This window comes from Amphibalanus amphitrite, unplaced genomic scaffold, assembly GCF_019059575.1.
Source record: "Amphibalanus amphitrite isolate SeventyFive unplaced genomic scaffold, NRLGWU_Aamphi_draft 001025F_arrow, whole genome shotgun sequence".
NCBI lineage: Eukaryota > Metazoa > Arthropoda > Thecostraca > Balanomorpha > Balanidae > Amphibalanus > Amphibalanus amphitrite.
This window is the reverse complement of record NW_024882519.1, coordinates 124,868-151,000: the sequence shown is the minus strand read 5'-3', so window position 1 is coordinate 151,000 and position 26,133 is coordinate 124,868. Positions and strand designations below refer to the sequence as shown.

Sequence of the window (26,133 nt, the reverse complement as noted above, 5' to 3'; positions counted from 1 at the left end):
TTTGCATTTAATCTGCTCAAAACATTCTCAATTAACTTAACAAAAAAAAGTTGAACATAAAGTTGTCTTGCTTTGACTCATTGGGCAATTGCCTCTCTTGATTCGTCTGTAGTGCTGTCAGAAAAATGTTTCAACTGAAATTATGTGGATATTTACTTTTTGGTTTTCACTATATTTATCGTTGAAAACTTGACAAAATACCGACATATTTTTTTAAATATTATTTCAAAAGAAGAAAATGAAAAAAATACCTATTATTTTGCATTTTAATGTTTCTTTTTGCGAAGAAATAGTTCCTGTAATACGTATCTTGGTCCTATTCGCTTCTAAGCCTATTTCCCAGCGGATTTTGTTCGGACCGCCGATTCGTATTAGCAGGTGGATACATGAGTCGGTAGTACGCTCCTGATTCGCATTAGCGGTGAATCCGATCGTGATACGTATTTGCTTTGCTCATGTAACCGCGGATCGGATCGCCGATTCGTACTAGCAGGTGGCTACATGAGTCGGTAATGCGTTCCTAATTCGAATTAGCGGTTAAATACGTATTTACTGTGCTCATGTAACCCCGATAAGTGACATGCGAGCGGTCAAGGCCGCTCGCGCGGCAGCGACCCTGGCGGCCAGATGCCGCAACTGGGATTCAGCCAAGTTACCGATTCGCCTCCTGTGGGAGAGCCAAACCAGGGGACATACTTTTTAGATATACTGTACATACCCATCACTCCGACATCCAACACTCATGATCATCATATATATGTAAGTGAATAAACGACAATCAATGACCATATCCTGATCCATGGCCGGATCCACCGTATCCACCATGTCCGACGTCGGCGCTGTATCCGTAGGAATATCCACCGCCGTATCCGCCGTGTCCACCACCGTATCCACCGTGTCCACCGCCGTATCCGCCGTGTCTACCGCCGTATCCGCCGTGTCCACCGCCGTATCCGCTGTGTCCATATCCACCAGATCCCTGGGCCTGAACGTAGACCTTGGCGTATCCTCCGACAAACTTGTCGTATCCTCCGTATCCGCCGTATCCACCGCCATGGCCGCTGTCGAAACAAAAATAAATTCTGGTTATTCGTGTGCCTACACATTTCCATCGGATTTCGCTTGATAAAATCACTGAACATCAGTCTAAGCACCATTACCAATGTTTCTTTTTCATCACGATGAAAAGGTAGATATATTTTATTGAAAAGAACCGGGAAAAAAATTAGCTGCAGTTACCTCCCAATTAGTAAATTTATATACGTACGCATAAGTGGCGTGAGTCTGATGAACTCCGTATTTGCTGCTGCCCCAAGGATTGTACCTGAAAAAGGTGCGTGGGTGAGATGATAAAAATTATGTGTGATAACTCGTCAGATCTCAATAATTGGCTAATAAATTAAATTGAAAATAAATTTAGTAAAGTTACTTGCATTGCCTTGCCGGGAACGTATTTTTTACGTGGAATTTAGGTCACGAACGATTCAAGTGATTTTCTTGTAGTGATCCGATTCAAGTGATTCGATTGTATTTACCGCAATGTTGAAAAGTTGCATTGATCTGTAGGATTTGTTCACTATTTTAGTTTACTTACTGTTGGACGCTGACGTGGCTCTGGGCACCATATCCACCACCATATCCACCGCCGGCAGCCGCGGCGGCCGCACACAGGATGAAAACGACAAACTGAAAACAAATTAGGATGAGACATTGTCATGAACGGATATCAAATGGGTTGTGTTTCCATAACATAACACATCTTTTTCGAAACAAGCATTGTTCTCAGTGTTCTTTTTGTCGAGAATACACACATGTCTAGGCTGAATTACTTATTCGACGTTAATGTGTTGTGAGAGGGCTGTTTAGGTGCTTCTTACTTACCTTAATCATGTTTTGTTGCTCGGTGACTGGTCGATGTTGACTGTGCCCCTGCTGCCCGCTGTCCGACCATTTATACAGTCCGTGTCCACCCCGAGGGCGGGGTCGGGTCGTGACTTGACCGGTGCCGCCGAGGGACGGAAGGTCAACCCTCCCCCCTGTCTCACATTTCCCGCTGGTTATCAGCACTGGGACACTGGTGACCTTTAGACGTGTGTCGCGGTCACTGAGCTGAACGGTCACACCTAACGCCACGATCTACGAGGGGCGTTCAAAAAGGTCTCGGCCCAACCATGAAGGAGCTGGAATTTCGGCCTGCAACGCGGTGTGTTAAATGATGTGTTATTGGGATGTCCACTTACGTAGCCATTAACCAATCTGCCCTGTGATTGGTTCAGGCTGCCAATTAATCGTAACATAGTTTGCTATTCCCGGTCAGAATGGGCGACGCCCAGAAGAGAACAGTGATTTGGTTCATGTATTGCAGAAAAATGCACCAAACGTTATTCACGAAAAGCTAGTGCCAACACATGTTGACGTTTGTCTTTCTTACAGTAGCGTCAGAAAGTGAGCATCTCTGCTCAATTTTGGTCAACAGATCATTAATGGTCACCCCCGCAGTGGCCAGCCATCAACAGCATTGACTCAAGAAAATATGAAAAATAAGCACTTCTTTGTGAAAAATGACAAATGTTCTGGTCTGAAACAACGCAGCAGAAGCGGCGGTGTCTATCAGGTTCCTCAAAGCCATTCTTAGACAGCGTATTAATATGTTTAAGATCTCTGCAAGATGCATCCCCGTTTGCTGACACCAGAGGAAAGGGAAACTCGAAAGGAGGCGTAACGCGAAAAGTTTTGCCCCTATATCGAAGATCCAAAAGAGTTCATTGAACTACTTGTTACCGTGGAGGGATTGTGGGTGTCACACATTGACCCTCAGGGCGTGACCGAGTTGCACAAGTGGAAGCACACTGAGTAAAGGCCACCAAATGTGTGCGACGTGTTTACGATAGGCGCTATCACAAGTGTATTCGCGGCCATTGGGGCGACGTAAGAAAAGAAGAAAACATCTGGCCCCAAGAGCTTTGAATTATCAGTTAGCATGCAACTTTTCCTTTATGTGTAAAGAATCTACCATTAATTGTTAGATAAAACTGCATTTAAAATCTTAGTTTTATGTTTCTCCATCGTTTGCACAATATATTCTTTTACTAAGCTAGAAACACTAATTAACCCGCGCCCTGCTGGGGGGTGTTTGAACACCCCCCCCCCCCCTGTTGTTTTTCGCGAATATCTCAAAAACGGCGGCGCGGAGCGCCGCCGTTTTTGGTACACCTTATCATACATCAATTCTACACATGTTGTGAAAATTTCAGACCAAGGTCATTCAAGGTCAGGTCACCAGGTCACTTGAAGTGACCTCACCTCATAAAAAGTTTCAATGTCTGTCATAGCTACACCGAGGGACCGATCCCTTTGAAACTTTCAGCGATTGCTAAGAGCAATAGCATGTTCAAAATGTATATCTCAGAATTTTGATATCGATGACCTAAGGTCAGGTCAATTTTGCGACCTCCCCATTATAAGTCAATGGGAGAAAATTGAAATGCGCCTCTTTTGGACGAAATACATTATAAACACTCCCAAACACTGAATTACAAGTGGTGTAGACACACTGAACATGAAAATGGTGTCCGTGACCCCTGTTTATGCCCTGAGGTCATCTTAGGTCACGAATGGTATCTAACAGTTTTTCGCAAATAACTTCTGATAGAGGCATGCTAGAGCGATGAAAACGCCTTAGATGTGTTCAGCTCGACGATACGGATCGACTGATATGCAACATGACCCTTTCCGGTCAGGTCATGACCTTGACCTGAGGTCAAATTTTCAAGTTGACCTTTCAAGGTCAAGTTATAGTTCATTCGATGCGTCTTGACGAGAGGAACACGATGCCGGTAAAAGTAAGCTCGTACAAGGCTTGGGTCAAAAGTTATTGCAGAAAAACTGTTTCCGAAAAAATCGGCTATTTTTGCAGTTTTTGCCCCCTGCAGCCAAAACCGTTGAGGTTAGGTCAAATCTGAGAAAATTACTCAGAAAGGGCGTTAATAGGGCTATCGAATGCGCTTTTCCGCGGCGCTGTAGCTCTATTGGTTCCCGAGTTATGCGTTAGCTTCTTGGAAATTGTCGACATTCGACCTGGAAATCGGCGAAATTTTGCCTTCAATGACCTCTGGTGACCTGACCTTTGACCTGACCAAAAAATTGACCGAAGTGATTTCGTCATTATTTTTGACGCTCTTTCGAACGCCGCCTTCCGCGTATCGCTACGTGGCCCAGGAGCCGAGTTAGAAGGGGGGTGTTCAAACACCCCCCCCAGCAGGGCGTGGAAATCCAGGACCCCCAGCCGGGCGCGGGTTAAAATAGTTCCAGCACCATCGTCAAGAACAATAAGGAAGGTTTGAAGTGAATACAATAATCTAAACGGTTTTGTCAGATGTGAAGATCACTCCTAAAATTGCCTGTAGAAATATTGAAGGCAAAAATTCAACTTTTTCACAAGACAGATGTCTATAAACCTATTCAACGTGTGACAACTCAGCTGGTATTTCATCGCCTACAGCCCAGCTTTCGCTAGTGACCGCTAGAGGCGCTGCTATCGATGTCCACCCGTGCCGCCTAACGAAGTCAGACGGCAAGGTGACAGTGGTTGCATTTTTGTATGATGGCGGGGCTCTGCTCGTCAACTTTCTAAAAACAGGGGCGCACAATTAATGATGAATGCTACACCTCCCTTCGATAACAGTAGCGAGCAGCAGATATCAAGGAGAGACTAGCCCGCGCCCTGGTGGGGTCTGTTTATAACGCGACCTGGTGGGGGGGGGGGCTATTTTTTGCCCCCCTCGTATCTCCGAAACTACTGGACGGATCCGCAAAATTCAAACGGCGTTCGAAAGGCCTGTAAAATTTGTCGAAGGAAAATAAATTTCATTGACCTCGGGGTCACCGATGACGTCACAGGTCAGGTCAAAGATGAAATGTTTCACCGTTCTCGGGTCTTCTAGGGAATGCGCTACGAGTATAACACCGAGGAAAACGCATTTTGTCGAGAATCAGCGATAGGGCGTCAGTTGCCTAGTAGATATGTTGCTATTAGAGGTCACTGACAATACCAGGTCAGGTCACAGGTCAGGTCACCAAGGGTCACAGGTCAGGTCACATGAGCCCAACTTTACTAAGGTTGTGTGATGCATGTTTTATGGCCAATTTTTCATTTCCAACTCAATGGTGTTGGTTATAAGACTATCAGGTACGGCTTAGGTCACTTTCTGGTGAAGTTCAGGTCAAGGTCAGGTCAAGGTCAGGCCAAAAAAGATTAAATTTTAAAGTTGATAGTTTTGCATAAAATGGGTATTGGTTCGATGCAGCTTGTCACGGGGAGTCTAATGGTGGTCTTTGTTTTGCGCTACGGGGTCTAGAATTGCTAAAAATTGAGTTTGAAAATTTGACGTCATCAATTTTGAACAGTTTTTTTCGCTATAACTTCGCCAAAAAAAGAGGTATCAATCTCAAATTTGGTATGTGGATGGAAGGCGGTGAGGACTATCACACATACGAGTATTCCGGTTTTTGCGAAATTCAAAAAACTTTTTGGATTTTTTGATCATTATATCCAAAAAATTATTTTTTGATTTTTAGGGGTCAAAATCCAAAAATTTCAAAAATCCGAGATAGCAGTTTTGTAGCCCTGTCAATTCTACAGCTTTTATGTCCGTATCATTTTTCTGTATTTGCAAAGCTATAGGCCTGACAGCTCTTCCCGCGAAACCCTTTTTTGGGTCGAAAACGGCAGAACATGACGTCACTCTGACGTCATTTCCGGCCAACCTATCATAGCCTTTGGAAAAATTTTTGGTCACCATGTGTAAAATTGATGTCCGGGAGGGTACTGAAAGTTTGGTGACGATCGGCGCAGCGGTTCTGGAGATGTATCGAAAAGTCTGGAGGGGGGGGGGGCAAAAAATAGCCCCCCCACCAGGTCGCGGGCTAGGGAAGCTGACTAAAAGTGTGCGCCTGATCCAGGACCACGCACCAGCACACATGAGCAGGGTGACGATCAGCGAAGCAGTGAGCTGTGGCTTCGAGTTGCTGTCACAGACACTTTTTCTCTGTACCTTGCCCCCTCAGGTTGCCACCTCTTCCCCAACATAAGGAAATTGCTTAGCAGTGGCAACTTCGCTGACAGCAAGGAGACAAAAGCAGCCGTCTTGGACGTGCCAGATGCGTCCAAAACCCACTTGGCTATGGAGACCCAGGGGCCTCTCGCGAAGCGCTGCGCGAAATATTTTTGTCTTAACGCTGGTTATTTGACTAAATGAACATTTTTTGTCTTATAAGTCGACATCGTATCTCTGCTCCTTCATGGTCGGGTCAAAAACTTTTTGAACGCCCCTCGTACCATCTATAGTGGTGAGGGATGTCATGCACAGGTCTCCTGACTGACCAGTATCGTTGGTATCCGCACTGAAACACATAAAACTAGTCGATAAGAATTTCTCGTTTGAATAGGATACTAAGTGATGCTCAAATAACATTTTCCGAGATAGCTGGAGGGGGGGGGGAGCGTTTTAGTCAACGCTCTCATGCTTTTTGCATGTGTGAAGAAAAGCGTGGCAAACATTGGTATAGTTCGGGTATGTTAGCACGATAGTGATGTCAATTACGGAAAATCGGAATACCAATACCAAACCAAATACCAACCAAAACCACGGGAAAATACCGAAACCAAACCAACTTGGGAAACTGAGGAAAATACCAACTTTTTACCGACTTATTAGCCTCTTATACATTAGTGAGGGCTTATGATACCAACAAAATACCAAACACATTACGATTGAAATACCAAATACCAAGTTGGTATCGGTTTGGAATCGGTATACCAAAAAGTTGGTATCCGATTGACATCTCTATAGCACGAGCAGTGGAGGGGGGGGGGGTGGATTTCACCCCTTCCTCCTGTTTTTCGCCAATAAATCGCGCCGCAAGCACAGTATTAATGAGAAATTTCGGAGCCTGTCGATAATTGAATTACGGATCTTCTCGTGCAAGAAATAAAAAATCAGTTCACAGCTTTTCTAGTACTAGCGGTGTAAAGTAGCCGCGGCGGCCGGCGCCAGCCGTTACGCGCCGCCTGAATTGCAGACTGTGCCGGGGCGGGACGGTTCCGTCTTTACATCGGGCTCCTTACCGCTGATTATGTTCGATTCGCGTCAAATTTTGTGTGAAGGCTAAGAAATTTACAGGCAATCTTATGGTCAAAGATATTTGAAAAATCGGCCGGTAAAAACTTGAGTTATGAGTGTGTTAACACAAAATTGTGATTGCTGCGTTTCCCGCGTCGGCCGATCCCGCCTCAGCCGGCGACATCTTACCCTTAGCAGGCTTCTAACTGCCACGGCATTGTTGGATTAACTAGAAACTCACCATACATATTTACAAATGTATGTTCGCTCGTACAGTGAAAGAAAAAAGAAAATCAGCCGGCAACTTTTTGAGTTATCGGCGTGTAAACGCAAAGAGTCTCTCATATGGCAGATTTGACCACATTTGACCTCATTTGACCTTGAAGATATTGACCTAGGGTCATGAAATTCACACACAACAGAGTTAACCAGGGCCCCACCTACCCTCCAAATTTCGTCTTTCTAGCTCCAGTGGGAGCTGAGATCTTGGGGGGGGGGGCGACATTCGCCCCCCTTCCACTGGGCGTAGTACTCGCAACCCTTCCACTGCGCGTGTTAGGTTAATTTTACCACGCCTCCCAATAAAAATTGACTCAGCTAACCGTAAAAAATGTCTGGCAGACTGGTATTGCACACCAATCAACTCCTTGCGACGATATCAAAACAAATCACACCAAATACAGTTACGTGTACAGTCTGTCTTAAAAGTGCCGCGCAAAGTGACGGTGGATCCATCAAGCCTGACCGAGGAAGGGCCTGCTGAATTTGAAAGTCACCGAAACAATTGACCTGGGGAATGGAAGATGATGTCAATTGCTTCGGTGACTTTCAAATTCAGCAGGCCCTTCCTCGGTCAGGCTTGATGGATCCATCGTCACTTTGCGCGGTACTTTTAACCCGCGCCCCGTGGGGGGGGGGGGGGGGCGAAACGCCCCCCCTGTCCTTTTCGGTCGATATCTCCTAAACGGCTGGAGATATCGCCACCAAACTTTCAGGTCCCCTCCGGGCATCAATTTTACACATTGTGACCAAAAATTTTTCCAGAGGCTATGATAGGTTGGCCACAAATGACGTCAGAGTGACGTCATGTTCTGTCATTTTCGACCGAAAAAAGACCTTCGCGAGAAGACCTGTCAGGACTACAGCTTTGAAGATACAGAAAAATGATCAAAACATTAAAGGTGTAGAATTAACAGGGCTACAAAACTGCAATCTCGAATTTTCGACATTTTTGAGTTTTGACCCCCAAAAAATCAAAAAAGCATTTTTTTGGATATATTCGCCACAAAATCCAAAAAGTTTTTTGAGTTTCGAAAAAAAACCGGAATATATGTGATAGTGCCTACCGTCTTCTATCTACATACCAAATTTCAGATCGATACCTCGTTTTTTGGCCAAGTTATAGCGAAAAAAACTGTTCAAAAATGATGACGTCAAATTTTCAAACTCAATTTGGGCAATTCTAGAACTCGTAGAGCAAAACGAAGACCACCATTAGACTCCCCGTGACGAGGTGCATCGAATAAATACCCATTTTATGCAAAATATCAACTTTGAAATTTGACCTAATTTGACCTGACCTTGACCTGACCTTCACAAAAACGTGACCTAGGCTGGCCCCAAAGGCTGCCTAACCCACATAATCGCATTTGTCATGTAAAATGGACCATAAAACATGTATCATACGACACATTCATATTGTGACCCCCGGTGACCTGACCTCGCTGTGACCTGACCTGGTATCAGTGACCTCAGATAGCAAGGTATGTGTTTGACGAACAATGTACCATCGATGGTTTTCAATAAATTACCAATTTACTCGCTTTCACAGCACATTTCTTGAATTGCCTGTGAACGGTGAAAATCTGACCTTTGACCTGACCTGTGACGTCATCGGTTTGACCTAGGTCAATGAAATTTGGTCACAAGGTAGTTCCCGGGTGGGGCTATCGAACGCCGTTTGAATTTTGAAAATCGGCCGGTAACTTTCCGAGATCTTAGGGGGGGGGGCCGAAACGGCCCCCCCCCCTACGGGTGGTAGGGTCCGCCGGTAGCCCTACGGGGCGCGGGTTAAGACAGACTGTACAGTCAACTATACTCAGACGAGGTACTCAAAACGACAGCCTGTGGTTTACGGTCTGTCATTCAGCATGGGTTAATGCACTGTCAGCTGGCGCTTTGTCGTCATTTATTTAACCCGAACCGGGCTGGGTGTGTGTGTGTGTGTGTGTAGGGGGGGGGTATTTGAACCCCCCTGCGGTTTTTCGCAGATATATCAAAAACGGCGGCGCTCCACGCCGCCGTTTTTAGCACACCTATTAATGCATCTTTTCCACACATGTTGTCAAAATTTCAAACCCTGGGCTTTCAAGGTCAGGTCACCAGGTCACGTCAAGTGTTCTCACATCAGAAAAAGTTTCAATCCTCGTCATATAGCTACACCGACTGAACGATCGCCTTGAAACTTTCAGCGATTGATAAAAGTAACATTAGGTATGTACAAAATGTATATCTCGGAATTTTGATATCGGTGGCCTAAGGTCATGTCAATTTTGCGACCTCTCCATTATAAGTCAATGGGAGAAAATTGAAATGCGCCTCTTATGGATGAATGGTGTTCAAAACCCTCTCAAACATCGTTTCATAGGTAAACATAACACAATGAATCGGAAAAATGCACCTGTGACCCCTCTGTGTGCCCCTGAGGTCATCTCAGGTCATGAACGGTCACCAACAGTTTTTGGCTATAGCTTTTGATAAAGACGTGCTAGAGCAATGAAAACACGTCAGATGTATTCAGCTCAACGATTCAGATCGACTGATATGCAACATGACCCTTTCCGGTCAGTTCATAACCGTGACCTGAAGTCAAATTTATAAGTTGACCTTTCAAGGTCAAATTATAGTTCATTCGATGCATCTCGACGAGAGAAACACGATGCCGGTAAAATTAAGCTTGTGCAAGGCTTTAGTCAAAAGTTATTGCAGAAAAACTGTTTTAAAAATCGGTTATTTTTGCAGTTTTTCCCCCTGCAGGCAAAACCGTTTACGCTAGGTCAAATCTGAGAGAAATGTTCAGAAAGGGCGTTAATAGGGCTATCGAATGCGATTTTCCGCGTTGCTGTAGCTCTATTGGTTCCCGCGTTATGCGTTGGCTTTTTGGAAATTGTCGACATTTGACCTGAACATCGGCGAAATTTTGTCTTCAATGACCTCTGGTGACCTGAACTTTGACCTGACCAAAAAAGTGACCGAAGTGATATCGTCTTTATTTTTGGCGCTCTTTCGAACGCCGCCTTCCTGTATCGCTACGTGGCCCAGGAGCCGAGCAAGGCTTGAGTCAAAAGTTATTGCAGAAAATCTGTTTTAAAAAATCGGCTATTTTTGCAGTTTTTGCCCCCTGCAGGCAAAATCGTTTACGCTAGGTCAAATATGAGAGAATTATTCCGAAAGAACGCTAACAGGGCTATCGAATGCGCTTTTTTCTGCGTTGCTGTAGCTCTATTGGTTCCCGAGTTATGCGTTGGCTTCTTGGAATTTGTCGACATTTGACCTGAAAATCGGCGAAATTTTACCTTCAATGACCTGTGGTGATCTGACCTTTGGCCTGACAAAAAAAATGACTAAAGTGATTTCGTCATTATTTTTGGCACTCTTTCGAACGCCGCCTTCCGCGTATCGCTACCTGGCCCAGGAGCCGAGTTAGAAGGGGGTGTTTAAACCCCCTAGCAGGGCGTGGAAATCCAGAACCCCAGGTGGGTGCGGGTTAACCCGCGCCCGGCTGGGGGTTCTGGATTTCCACGCCCTGCTGGGGGGGGGGTGTTTGAACACCCCCCCTTCTAACTCGGCTCCTGGGTCACGTAGCGATACGTGGAAGGCGGCGTTCGAAAGAGCGTCAAAAATAATGAGGAAATCACTGCGGTCAATTTTTTGGTCAGGTCAAAGGTCAGGTCACCAGAGGTCAGTGAAGGCAAAATTTCGCCGATTTCCAGGTCGAATGTCGACAATTTCCCAGAAGCCAACGCATAACTCGGGAACCAATAGAGCTACAGCGCCGCGGAAAAGCGCATTCGATAGCCCTATTAACGCCCTTTCTGATTAATATTCTCAGATTTGACCTAACGTCAACGGTTTTGCCTGCAAGGGGCAAATACAGGGTGTCCCAAAAGTAAGGTCATGATTTAAAACTTAAATATCTCGAGAAGTAAGAGTCCGAATCACTTCCAATTTTAACACGTGCAAGGTACATCCATAAAATTATTTTCTTGCATGCTTAAACCATTTTTGATCATAACTACACCGAGCAGTAGGGATAAAACTGAGAAGGTCGAAATTCAACTCTAAGAGAGGGTCCGTCATTAAAACAAAGGGTAAATACCGCCCAGTTTTCGGCCCTAAGCAGACCCTATCAGCTTGCCCTATCTCGGAACTCATGCATAGTTTCGCCTCAACCGGTAAAACGTCAGAAAAAAAAGGTATAATGTACGCACAGGGCATGTATACTTAGCCACCTGTGCTTCGAGGTCCTGAGGACGACAGCGGGAATCGGGTGAATCATAAATCAAGAGAGGTGGCCGAGAGTCCTCCCAGTGGTTCTTCCGCTCGTCGCAACGCAGCTGTGCCGACACCATCAACCAGCAGTGGTTTCAGCAGGATGGAGACTATGCTTGCACCGTCCTGAAGATCATGCATTGTCTCCGAAAGTGGATGTGAGATCGCATTATTTTCAGTCAGGGCGACGCCATTGAATGGCCTCCGCGGTCACCTGACGTTACACCTTCATATTTTTCTCTCTGGGTACACAACGGAAAGATTGTCTTTTAGGACAACCCAACGAGCCGGGAAGAACTAAAGGATGATCCCTCCGAGCAAACATAAGCGGCATCTCACCAGAGAATCGCTCCAGAATAGTGGAGGAAGTAAAACGCAGTCTATTCGTGCACGCGGCCCGAAATGGTAGCCATGTAGAAAAGCAGCAAATGTGGGGCTATGAGCCAATGTATTGACTCATATGTATATCAGAATAAAATTTTATAAAATGCTCTTTCATATGATGTCCTATTTATTTCTATCCATCGCGTATTTTTGGCGGTGTGGCCAAAACAAATGATGACCTTACTTTTGGGACACCCTGTACTGCAAAAATAGCCGATTTTTTCGGAAATAGTTTTTCTGCAATAACTTTTGACCCTAGTCTTGTACGAGCCTACTTTTACCTGCATCGTGTTCCTCTCGTCAAGACGCATCGAATGAACTATAACTTGACCTTGAAAGGTCAACTTGAAAATTTGACCTCAGGTCAAGGTCATGACCTGACCGGAAAGGGTCATGTTGCATATCAGTCGATCCGTATCGTCGAGCTGAACACATCTAAGGCATTTTCATCGCTCTAGCATGCCTCTATCAAAAGTTATTTGCGAAGAACTGTTAGATACCATTCGTGACCTAAGATGACCTCAGGGCATACACAGGGGTCACGGACACCATTTTCATGTTCAGTGTGTCTAAACCACTTGTAATTCAGTGTTTGGGAGTGTTTATAATGACTTTCGTCCAAAAGAGGCGCATTTCAATTTTCTCCCGTTGACTTATAATGGGGAGGTCGCAAAATTGACCTGACCTTAGGTCATCGATATCAAAATTCTGAGATATACATTTTGTACATGCTATTGCTCTTAGTAATCGCTGAAAGTTTCAAAGCGATCGGTCACTCGGTGTAGCTATGACAGACATTGAAACTTTTTATGAGGTGAGGTCACTTCAAGTGACCTGATGACCTGACCTTGAATGACCTTGGTCTAAAATTTTCACAACATGTGTAGAATTGATATATGATAAGGTGTACCAAAAACGGCCGCGCTCCGCGCCGCCGTTTTTGAGATATTCGCGAAAAACCACAAGGGGGATGCTCAAACACCCCCCCCCCCCCAGCAGGGCGCGGGTTAAAAAAGCCGTCTATAACTTTAAACCCTTAAAATTGAGTACAGCATTGCATCGTAAGCATTATCACACCCACACGTTATGGCGAAGCTGTTGAAACTTGGAACCCTCAGGGCACGCGGTTAAACACAAGCCATCCATAAACCACAAAAAGATCAGAAGAAGTGGACAGAAAAAAACATTCCTGTTGTTATGCATCTTCCTATATGAATAAGACTGAGCCAAGGGCAATAAAGTTCTAGCAAAATGTTTGCAGTTATACACCTACCCCATCACAGCACCAATAACACAATATTGAGCTAGATTCGCCAAATTTGCACAGTGGCGAAAATTTCTACGGCCCGCCTACACGGCCCTGTATTTAGTGTATAGTTTGCAAGTGCGCAAGTACAGGACGTTTCCACATCTCGAGAACAACTTGGCTTATAACGCTGAAATTTGCTTATATATATCTGACTTATATATAAGTATTCTAACTTACTATTCCAACAGAATCCGTCTGTGAGTCTGTGAGTCTGTGTGTCCGCACATCGTGTAGTGGGTTCAATTAACCTCGCCTACAAGGCAGACGGTATGTCGTAGGAAGTTGAAAGTTGCACACCTTATAGGTGACAGAGCGGGTCAGCGCCTTTTCTAGGTTTCGGCTCGCTGGGGTGCACGGTTCGCGCGTGGGGCGCGCTGGAAGAACGCCAATGAAATTTTGATCGGTTCGTAGATCTTCATTGAGAGCCGGGGTCGACAAACTTTGTGGACTAAATGCATGCCGATCGGTGGCGGGTGCCTCGCATTGGCGGATGGGCAAGTTTTTAATTTGAATGAAAAGTGGCGAGATAATGTATAGATTATAAAAATGCACCGTGAAAGGTGACCAAGTATAAAAATGCACCGTGTTTGCCGCAATGCGTCACATTGGTGACAAGGCGTCATTTTTGCCGCAAATCGCACAGTTTTGTCAAATATGGTCCGATAAGGGTACAATTTGTTGCCAGGATACATGCTCAGCCAACAGGTTCAGATGCGCCGCGTTTGTCGCAATGCGCCACATATGCCACAAAGCGCCATTTCCGACAAATACGATTAAGCGTAATGGAATGGCACGAATAGGGGCAGGGCTGGGAACACTTTAAGTCTGATATTTAAGTACTGATTGGATCCAATTATTCTGTGACCTGACATGACCCGGCGGTGTTGGTAGGGGGGTAGGGGTAGGGGTAGGGGTAGGGGTAGGGGTAGTGGTAGGGGTAGGGGTAGGGGTAGTAGTAGGGGTAGTAGTAGGGGTAGTGGTAGGGGTAGTGGTAGTGGTAGTGGTAGATGTAGTGGTAGGGGTAGGGGTAGGGGTAGTAGTAGGGGTAGTGGTAGGGGTAGTGGTAGGGGTAGTGGTAGAGGTAGGAGTAGTGGTAGGGGTAGGGGTAGGGGTAGTGGTGGAGGCAAAAGTAGAACAGTGGCCCGGGCTGATCCGATCGGACGAGAGGCGACCTATGTGACCTGGCCTGACCTAAAGTGACCGGGGCTGACCCCTTTGGCCCATCTTGACCCCGTATCAGCGAAATTTCATCCAACAAAGCCCCCAGAACAGCTCTTTTTTCTCTTCACATTTCCGTCCATATCTACATATGCTTCTAGCCAACATATCGATTTGAAACGAACACCATTCGAAAGCAAATTGGCTGGTGCCGCAATTTTCTCCTACCACGCAGCAAAGCAAGTGGCGCAGCCGCTTGCTTATTACTACTTACGCAGCCGCATCTATATTACTATTTGTGGTGACGTAGTTTCTGTCTGTAACCGAGGTCGCGACATGGTGCTACGTAGCGCGGGTTACAGGTCACACCGTTGCACCTACCGCGCTGAAGTTTGCGCAACTCATAGAACAAGGATGGACAACGTGCCTTTGAGGGGTCTCAGCTCGATCGGGTCGATAGCGAGCGCGTGGCGCGTGCCCGAAAAGTGCAAATTCGCGTCATAGACTTTACATGTATAAATCGGCTTGCAAAAACGGGCGAAAATGGCTAAATTTGCCCGACACGGGTCCGGTTACCGTGCAATATCTCGGTAACCGTGCACCCGATCGTCACGGGAAAAACAGCATCGTGTAGAGAATCGAACGGGTAATCGAATGGTGTGCTGTGCGGAGGATGGCACGTGCCACGTGCACCCGTGAGGGCACTTTTGTTTGAAAAATTGACGTTTCGGACGGTTTTTTGGATTTTATTTTATTTTCACATGACCGTCAGACTGAGAGAGTTAAAACAATGCCTTTTGGCAAGGGAAACGTACCGCCTCTCATGGAAAAATTGTGAAAAGCTAATTGATCAAAAACAAGGTGGAAGAAATCGCTGGAGAAAATGTCATTTGTCAATAATGTGCCACTAAATAATTGCACGGATTTTGCTGCTTAACCTGATACGTTTGACAATTGAAAATGCTATCATTGGAAAGAGCATTCAATTCTCTCCAAGATCCAATCATCACGTTTGCATGACAAGCAACAGTATTCTTAAAAATATAAATGTTTCAAACCTCTGCAAATCCATTTTTAGCGAAAATTATCTACGCCTTTCATTTGTCAAAAAACTACGCACCTGAATTATAAAACACATTTGACAGGTTCACTAACTATTGACAGGTTCTGAAGTAGAAAGCATGCTTATCAGACACGGGCACCTCGATGCGATGGATATTCTTTCCAAACCAAATCATTTAGCCATCAAAAAGCAATCGACCGAAATGGATGGATAACCAAACCGACACAAGAACAACCAAACACCCGTCAATCGAAAATACCCCTTTTCGCGTTGCGGAGCACGCGGGTCACCCTAGTAATATATAGTATATAATAGTATATATTATTGTAGTATGTAGTATATACTACATTGTATACTTGTATACATACAATGTATACAATGTATACATTGTATACATTGTATATATAACATTGTTACATACAATGAGTAACTCAGAATACTACAATGAGTAACAATATATTCTATATACTTATAATATAATACTTATATATACTACAATATATACAATATATACTACAATATATACTTATATATATTGAATACTCAGAATATTCAGAATACTTGAATACATTGAATTCATGTATTCGTGTATTCAATGTATGTATTCGTGTATTCAATTCAACGCGGTCGGATTGAATCGGTCGGCCGGATTGCGCCCAACTCAAATTCAGTTGGGCCGATTGTACCTCCAACTGACTGAAGCGAGCGGAGTCTTACGTAGAATAACGGAAATTTCTGAGTATGAGCGGCCGGCCGGCCGGCCGGCCGGCCGGCCGGCCGGCCGTGCGGACGCTTTTGCGAGGCTTATATCTCAGCAACCACTTGACCGATTTACACGCGGTAATTTTTATAGGGTAGCTTCATTCCTTCTACCAAGTATTGGACTATTCCCGATGCATGTGGGTGACCCCTTATGCACGTGCCACGTGCAAAACGAAGAGGTGTCAGTTTTGTAATTGTTGCAATATCTCGGTAACTACTTGGCCCATTGCGCTGAAAGTTGGCATGTAGGTAGGCACCCACTAGGCACTGCATATCCATGTGCCAGAGTTGGGGTGCTGCTGCACGTGCGCACGTGCAGGGGTCGTTTCCAGATCTCGAGAACGGCTGGACCGATTGCGCTCAAATTTGGTACACAGTTAGGGACCGGTTAGTAGGGTGCCGTGCAAAAGCCAGTCGGGACCCATTTTGCACGTGCGCACGTGCAGGGTGCCGCTCCCAGATCTCGAGAACGGCTGGGCCGATTGTGCTCAAATTTGGCACATCGCTAGAAACCGGTCAGTAGGGTGCCGTGCACAAGTCAGTTGGAGGTACCCCCTCGAAATTTCGCACGTGCAAGGCTCACCCTCTCGCTCGCTCCGTTAGTCGCCCCAAAAGGCGCTAACGGAAGGCCTTTTGCGCCCAGTATAACGCCTTTTGGGGCGAGTAACGGAGCGAGCGAGAGGGTGAGCCTTGCACGTGCGAAATTTCGAGGGGGTACCTCCAACTGACTTGATCAGTTGGACCAACAACTGACCAGTATAGCGCCTTTTGGGGCGACTAACGGAGCGAGCGAGCGGGTGAGTCTTGCACGTGCGAAATTTCGAGGGGGTACCTCCAACTGACTTGTGCAGGGCACCCTACTGACTGGTCTCTAGCGATGTGCCAAATTTGGGCACAATCGGCCCAGCCGTTCTCGAGATCTGGAAGCGGCACCCTGCACGTGCGCACGTGCAAAATGGGTCCCAACTGACTTGTGCACGGCACCCTAGTAACCGGTCCCTAACTGTGTACCAAATTTGAGCGCAATCGGTCGAGCCGTTCTCGAGATCTGGAAACGACCCCTGCACGTGCGCACGTGCAGCGGCACCCCAACTCTGGCACATGGATATGCAGTGCCTAGTGGGTGCCTACCTACATGCCAACTTTCAGCGCAATCGGCCAAGTAGTTACCGAAATATTGCAACAATTACAAAAGTGACACCTCTTCGTTTTGCACGTGGCACGTGCATAAGGGGTCACCCACATGCATCGGGAATAGTCCAATACTTGGTAGAAGGAATGAAGCTACCCTACAAAAATTACCGCATGTAAATCGGTCAAGTGGTTGCTGAGATATAAGCCTCGCAAAAGCGTCCGCACGGCCGGCCGGCCGGCCGGCCGGCCGGCCGGCCGGCCGCTCATACTCAGAAATTTCCGTTATTCTACGTAAGACTCCGCTCGCTTCGCTCGCACTGACCGGATATGCACTGACCGGTATCTATGTACCGGTCAGTGCATAGATACCGGTATCTATGCACTGACATAGATACCGGTATCTATGTCAGTGCACATAGATACCGGTAACTTATGTGCCGTGCGTAAGTCAGCTGTAAGTACTTCCTTGCATAGTGCACGTGCAGGGTTAAAGGGACTATCCCACCTTCTAAAATGTTGTTTAACCCGCGCCCTGCTGGGGGTGTTTGAACACCCCCCTTGTGGTTTTTCGCGAATATCTCAAAAACGGCGGCGCGGAGCGCCGCCGTTTTTGGTATACCTTATCATACATCAATTCTACACATGTTGTAAAAAGTTCAGACCAAGGTCATTCAAGGTCAGGTCACCAGGTCACTTGAAGTGACCTCACCTCATAAAAAGTTTCAATGTCTGTCATAGCTACACCGAGTGACTGATCGCTTTGAAACTTTCAGCGATTGATAAGAGTAACAGTATCTATAAAATGTATATCTTGGAATTTTGATATCGGTAACCTAAGGTCAGGTCAATTTTGCGACCTCCCCATTATAAGTCAATGGGAGAAAATTGAAATGCGCCTCTTTTGGACGAAAGACATTATAAACACTCCCAAACACTGAATTACAAGTGGTTTAGACACACTGAACATGAAAATGGTGTCCGTGACCCTTGTTTATGCCCTGAGGTCATCTTAGGTCACGAATTGTATCTAACAGTTTTTCGCAAATAACTTTTGATAGAGGCATGCTAGAGCGATGAAAACGCCTTAGATGTGTTCAGCTCGACGATACGGATCGACTGATATGCAACATGACCCTTTCCGGACCAAAAATTACACGGGGTAATTTTTGTAGGGTAGCTTCATTCCTTCTACCAAGTATTGGACTATTCCCGATGCATGTGGGTGACCCCTTTTGCACGTGCCACGCGCAAAACGAAGAGGTGTCAGTTTTGTAATTGTTGCAATATCTCGGTAACTACTTGGCCGATTGCGCTGAAAGTTGGCATGTAGGTAGGCACCCACTAGGCACTGCATATCCATATGCCAGAGTTGGGGTGCTGCTGCACGTGCGCACGTGCAGGGGTCGTTTCCAGATCTCGAGAACGGCTGGACCGATGTCGCTCAAATTTGGTACACGGTTAGTATATCTTGTCAGTTGGAGGTAAAAAAACGCCTTAGATGTGTTCAGCTCGACGATACGGATCGACTGATATGCAACATGACCCTTTCCGGTCAGGTCATGACCTTGACCTGAGGTCAAATTTTCAAGTTGACCTTTGAAGGTCAAGTTATAGTTCATTTGATGCGTCTTGACGAGAGGAACACGATGCCGGTAAAAGTAAGCTCGTACAAGGCTTGGGTCAAAACTTATTGCCGAAAAACTATTTCCGAAAAAATCGGCTATGTTTGCAGTTTTTGCCCCCTGCAGGCAAAACCGTTGACGTTAGGTCAAATCTGAGAGAATTACTCAGAAAGGGCGTTAATAGGGCTATCGAATGCGCTTTTCCGCGGCGCTGTAGCTCTATTGGTTCCCGAGTTATGCGTTGGCTTCTTGGAAATTTTCGATATTCGACCTGGAAATCGGCGAAATTTTGCCTTTAATGACCTCTGGTGACCTGACCTTTGACCTGACCAAAAAATTGACCGAAGTGATTTCGTCATTGTTTTTTACGCTCTTTCGAACGCCGCCTTCCGCGTATCGCTACGTGGCCCAGGAGCCGAGTTACAAGGGGGGGGGGGTGTTCAAACACCCCCCCAGCAGGGCGTGGAAATCCAGGACCCCCAGCCGGGCGCGGGTTAAACCAGTTAAATTGTGCCCGACTTTATAGGTTGGATGACCAGGAACACGGTTCTGGCATTTATTTTTCATTAAACATCTTAGGCTTCCCACATTCCAAACACAAACTTTCAAATATGTGACGTCACAGCCCAAAATTACCTCCTTCCCCAGGCCACATTACTGTCATAAAGCTGATTATTTTTACTCTGTAGGCACGACAACAAAGTTCAGACCAAGTTTTAAGCGATTTTTCAACGAACAAACCCATTTAAATCAGAATGACTAAACGAGGTAACGTCACACTAACAGTCGCTCCATGTTGAAGATAGGGCCTTGTACAAGGCCCATTTTCAAATGAAGGGAACGAATTTCTTCAACACCAAGAGGCCGCGGGGGTTGCAACCTAGATAGATAGTGGTTTCTGAACCTCGCCGCAAACTTGGCTATCTCAACTCAAGCCCCATGTTAAAGGTGGGATAGTCCCTTTAACACTCGTGGTCGCACGTTTGTTCCCCAAAAGGTGTCTGAGGTAGTTAAAAGCAGTTAAAAGTTCAATTTTGCGGTCAGGTATATTCCGCACGCATGCTCATTGCCCTCACTTACACACACATTCCTTTGTTCATATGTTCTATCAGTCAAAACATTTTCACATTATAACCAGGATTATAACAATACTTTAATTAAAGTTCACTACGATTATAAGTTAATGATCATATCCAGAATCATAGCCGTTATATCCAGATCCATGACCGTATCCACCATGTCCGACATCGGCGCTGTACTTGTAGGAATATCCACCGCCGTATCCGCCGTGTCCACCGCCGTATCCACCGTGTCCATATCCACCAGATCCCTGGGCCTCTGCGTAGATGTGTCCTTGTCCTCCTACGAAGCTGCCATATTTGCTGTATCCGCCGTATCCACCGCCATGGCTGCTGCAAATAGACAAAGTAGACGGATATCGTTACCAACAATTCAGACAGCGTGTCATTTGAGCGATAGGCGTTATCACAAGTGTATTCGCGGCCATTGGGGCGACGTAAGAAAAGAAGAAAACAGCTGGCCCCAAAAACTTTAAATTATCAAATAGCATGCACCTTTTCCCTGATATGTAGAGAATTTACCATTAATTGTTAGAGAAAATTGCATTTAAAATCTTCCATTTATGCTTTTTTCATCGTTTGCACAGTATGTTCTTTTACTAAGCTAGAGAAACACTAATTAGAAATAGTTCCCGCATCATCAAGAACAATAGGGAAGGCTTGAAGTGAATACAATAATCTAAACGGTTTTATAATCCATGTGAAGACACTTCTAAAATTGCCTGTAGAAATATTAAAGGCAAAAGTTCAACTTTTTCACAAGACGGATGGCTATAAACCTATTCAACGTGTGACAACTCAGCCGGTATATCGTCGCCTACAGCCCAGCTTTCCCTAGTGACCGATAGAGGCGCTGCTATCGATGTCCGCCCGTGCCGCCTAACGGCATAAAATCATCACATGCAAAATGGGGATCATATGACAGCGTGCCAACTTTTTTGGAAGTCACATGGTAGAAGAAGGTGTTAATTGCTAATCGACAATACGACCCGTTTAATGCCTCATTTCCCCAGGTTTGTGTTGATGTTGCAGGTATTACGGTACAAATGATAGCCCATTTAAACGCAATGACCTGTTTCACAGCATGTAGTAATCAGTTCTGAACCGTTTCCCTCTGATTTTGTATCAAGTAACACTCACCTGTACGTAGGATGTGACACGAACGATCCATATTTGGCACTTCCCCATGGGTTGTAGCTGCGAGAACGGCAGCAATTGTCAGTACATTTATGAGGCGCGTAAGAGTGAAAGCTCATAACGGAAAATCATGTGATAAAAAAAACAGTAAAAAATGGGAAGCTCCACTCAATTCTGAAGAGCCATACATGCTTATGTTTCTTTCTACTTTTTGTTTTAAAGTGATGAGTAATCTATCGTTTTCACGATTGATGAAGAAATATGGTTTATTTTTTTGCAACTTTAATCGGCTTAATTATTTGAGAAAATAAGGAAAAAATATGAAGAACAATGGATATCAGCCAATGGTTATCTATTTGCTATTGAAATGCAATTTTAGGAGTATCGCAAAAGACAGTGTATCAAACTTGTCATAGGTATATATTTTGTCAGTAAAGATTAAGAGCATCCACCGCTAGTCCTGCTCAATTGACGCTGATATTTCCAGAATGTGATATTCTGTCACGTCGTGTTTGAGCTGCCGACACTTACATTTGCACATGCTGCTGACTCTGAGCACTTCCATACCCGCTGGCAGCGGCGACAGCCACGCACATGGCAACCACGATGAGCTGAAAAAATTTACAGGGTTGTCACAATTCACGTTCAGTCAGGTATTCCTCAAAGTGCACGGTTTTCTGATAGTATCCCAATTGTTGTATTTAGGGGATTTCGAATACAAATTTTCAGGAAGGGTCGAAGCCCAAGGAAATTATATAATTAATATCGCAGCTAAAATGAATATCCAAAGTTTGCCTTGATCATGATTGGTTGGCCGGTGTACGTTGACTGTGCCTCTGTTGCCCGCTGTCCGACCATTTATACAGTCCGTGTCCACCCCGAGGACGGGGTCGGGTCGTGACTTGACCTTACTGCTGGACGGAATGCACTCGAGCAGAGCCCCAGTGCAGTCGCTGTGAGCTTTGTGGGCCGTGGACCGCCAACCCAGCGAAACAAATACGCAGTGACTGTTGCTGTCGCCAGTTATCGGCTGGCCATCAGACTTGTTGCAAAGGTATTTCAACAAGTGGTGTGTGAGATAGCATCATTTGCAACCACCTCATTATATACCTACTTATAAAGCTGACTTGCAGCAAGCCAGCAAGTTGTACCAATGACATGGGCTTGTATAATCACTTGTTTGTTGGCTCATTGTTTCCGTTACGGTAGTAATGATTATATCAGACATTACATTCAGACATTGTCGGAATTTGCCACAAGATCTTGTACTTTGCTAATGGAGACATAAGCGATTCGGTTAATAATAAGCACATTTGAAAATATACAAGCATGAACTTTCCTCGATATTGAATAAAAGAAGTGCCGAAGAATGTACCTTATTGGTAGAAAATATGTGATATTTCGGTCACAGGCCTTTGTCGAACATAAATAATCAAGATAAACAATAGTTTCGTTTCGCCGTATCGCGTTCCAACTACCTCTACAAAATTACGTACCTACATCAGTTCGTGACAAAATCGATATCGTATACCACTGTAACAAAGTATTATAATGCTGTTGAAGGGTGAAACCTCTATCTAGGAGTACACAGGTTTAGATGCCTTGATAAACCCGCGCCGGGCCGGTGCTCTGAGATTCCGCGCCGGGCGGGGGGGGGGGGGGTGTCTGAACACCCCCCCCCTTTAACTCGGATCTAGGCCAAGTAGATACATGCGGTGAGCGGCAATCGAAAGAACGTCCAAAATAAGGACGAAAACATTTCATTGATTTTTGGGTCAGGTCAAAGGTCAGGTCACCAGAGGCTATTCCAATATTTTGGAAACTGCCGACGGCTATCTCGGGAACCGATAGAGCTACAGCGCCGCGGAAAAGCGCATTCGATAGCCCTTCTAAAGAACTTTCTGGATAATGTTCTTAGATTGGGCCTCAGGTAAACGGTTTAGCCTCTAGCCCTCGCCCTGGCAGGGGAGGGGGTCGATGCGACCCCCCCTAAGGTTTTTCGAAGATAGCGTAAAAACGGCGGCGTGCAGCGCCGCCAAATTTGGCACAGCTTATGGGGCAACCTTTTTACATATGACCTGAAAATTTCAGGTCCAGGTGGCCTTGGGTCAGGTCACCAGTTCAGAAAAACCGGTACAAGGTCATGGTCAAATTTCAATTTTCTTTTTGCACCTGTCCAACTCACAGTTTTGGACTGATTTCCTTCAAACTTTCAGGATGTGCCAAGTTCACCGAGTTGTATAACATATAATTCGGGTTTTTTGAGGTCACTGACCTGAGGTCAGTTAGAGGTCATTACGTCGTAATGTTAAGCCTATGGGAAAATACTAAATTCGGAAAATACTGGAGATATCCGCTTCGTTCTATCACTTTTGTGCTTTGAAACCACAGTACTTAACAGCAGGTCACTTGGTGCTTCTTTGTTTGGTGTACTTATCCATGGGTCAGGTCAAATGAGGTCAACTGAGGTCAAATGACTTTTTTGCCAATAACTTGACACATAATGACGCTAGAGCTTAAAAATGGTATCATTGTGTTCCTAGTGATCAGCCGAATCGAATGATATGCGATATGATGCAATTTGGTTAACTTGAACTTAATTTATTAATTTAAGTTCACTTAAAATTTAAGAAAAACTTTAAGTACACTTAAGAAGGCTAAAAAGTATATAATTCGACGTGCCTTGACGTTCTGAGTTCACTGGTGCTTTTCTTTTTGCGCTATCTTAATTAGATCAAAAGTTATAAGTGAAAAACTTTTGACCTGTTTTTAGCGAAATTTTTACATTTATACCCCCCAAAACCCCCCTAAATATTGACCTAGAGCAACCAAATTTGCACAGGGGCGAAAACTCCAGGTGGCCCACCTACCTACCAAATTTGGTGTTTCTAGGTGCCATAGGAGCCAATCGCGAGGGAGGGGGGTCGCATCGACCCCCCCCCTGCCAGGCCGTGTTATGAAAAATGCCCTGCCAGGGCGAGGGCTAGAGGTCAAAAAATAAAAAAATAGCTGTTTTTTACAAAAAAACGTTTTTTTCGGGAGTAACTTTTGGCTCAAAAGAGCCATGACATTACTTTTGCCAGCATCGTGTTCCTCTCGTCGAGACGCGTCGAACGGACTATAATTTGATCTTGAAAGGTCAACTTCAAAATTTGACCTCAGGTCAATATCATGACCTCACCGGAAAAGGTCATTTTGCATATCAGTCGATCCGCAACGTCGAGCCGAACACATCTAAGGCGTTTTCAACGCTTTAGCACGCCTCTATCAGAAGTTATTAGCGAAAAACTGTTAGATTCTGTTCGTGACCTGAGATGACCTCGGGGACGTAACGAGGGGTCACAGTTGCCATTTTCTGGTTCAGTGTTTGACCTCCCTGTGACGTCACAGGTCAAATATCAAGGTCGTCGATATCCTAGCTTGTGCAGATCGATAAGCTCTATTGAATGCTGTTTGCGTTTTTCCAATCCGGCTATTGGTTCCGGAGATACGACGGGCGGGCCCTTTGCCCCCCCCCTCCCCCCAACAGAGGACGTTGAACCTGCCAGACCTCAACCGGGGGCGGGTTAACCCGCGCCCCACTGGGGTCTGCGTATAACGCGCACTTCTGGGGGGGGGGGGGGCTAACAGCACGAGGGTTAACAGCGCGATGAGAAATCACGTGGGAATAAACGTAAATGACCAGCCAGCAGCGCAATTTTCGAAAGTCCAATCGACTATCGCCAATGGAGTAATCGTACCCTAAAATCAACCCGTTACCCTTACCTTTTATCCCTACTCCGTGGTTGTGAATACGGCCACAGCAGGCGATTTTTATTATACATGTAATATAGCTTAACCCGCGCCCCCCCGGGGGGGGGGGGGCGGCTATTCATAGTCCCCTCCCGTTTTTCTGCAATAACTTCCAAACCACTTGACGTATCGACGCCAATCTCTCAGCACTTTCGGCTGCATCAATTTGATACCTTGGGTTTAAATATGAACTTCATAGTTACTATAGGTCGGCCGAAAATGACGTCAGAGTGACGTCATGTTCGACCGATTTCGACGCAAAACATTGAACCACGGCGATCGCTTCCAAGAGCTTAGTTTAACCCGCGCCCTGCTGGGGGGTGTTTGAACACCCCCCCCCCCCCTTGTGGTTTTTCGCGAATATCTCAAAAAACGGCGGCGCGGAGCGCCGCCGTTTTTGGTACACCTTATCATACATCCATTCTACACATGTTGTGAAAATTTCAGACCAAGGTCATTCAAGGTCAGGTCACCAGGTCACTTGAAGTGACCTCACCTCATAAAAAGTTTCAATGTCTGCCATAGCTACACCGAGTGACCGATCGCTTTGAAACTCTCAGCGATTGCTAAGAGCAACAACATGTACAAAATGTATATCTCAGAATTTTGATATCGATGACCTAAGGTCAGGTCAATTTTGCGACCTCCCCATTATAAGTCAATGGGAGAAAATTGAAATGCGCCTCTTTTGGACGAAAGACATTATAAACACTCCCAAACACTGAATTACAAGTAATTTAGACACACTGAACATGAAAATGGTGTCCGTGACCCCCTGTTTATGCCCTGAGGTCATCTTAGGTCACGAATGGTATCTAACAGTTTTTCGCAAATAACTTTTGATAGAGGCATGCTAGAGCGATGAAAACGCCTTAGATGTGTTAAGCTCGACGATACGGATCGACTGATATGCAACATGACCTTTTCCGGTCACGTCATGACCTTGACCTGAGGTCAAATTTTCAAGTTGACCTTTCAAGGTCGGTCAAGTTATAGTTCATTCGATGCGTCTTGACGAGAG

At 45.5% G+C, this 26,133-nt stretch overlaps 2 protein-coding genes across 2 annotated transcripts; both read right to left on the bottom strand.

The window, feature by feature from the left end:
* Window positions 1-272: 272 nt before the first annotated feature.
* LOC122369318 (glycine-rich cell wall structural protein-like) lies at window positions 273-2,025 on the bottom strand. Its single transcript, XM_043343967.1, has 4 exons — window positions 1,882-2,025; window positions 1,595-1,686; window positions 1,268-1,324; window positions 273-1,061 (listed from the first exon to the last, which is right to left on the bottom strand). Exons 1-4 carry the CDS (start codon window positions 1,888-1,890, stop codon window positions 779-781), a joined length of 441 nt encoding a protein of 146 aa, XP_043199902.1. The 5' UTR covers window positions 1,891-2,025; the 3' UTR covers window positions 273-778.
* Window positions 2,026-20,136: 18,111 nt separating this feature from the next.
* LOC122369319 (keratin-associated protein 19-2-like) lies at window positions 20,137-22,497 on the bottom strand. The gene is made up of 4 exons (XM_043343968.1): window positions 22,116-22,497; window positions 21,852-21,931; window positions 21,324-21,380; window positions 20,137-20,516 (listed from the first exon to the last, which is right to left on the bottom strand). Exons 1-4 carry the CDS (start codon window positions 22,176-22,178, stop codon window positions 20,285-20,287), a joined length of 432 nt encoding a protein of 143 aa, XP_043199903.1. The 5' UTR covers window positions 22,179-22,497; the 3' UTR covers window positions 20,137-20,284.
* Between the last annotated feature and the right edge of the window lie 3,636 nt (window positions 22,498-26,133).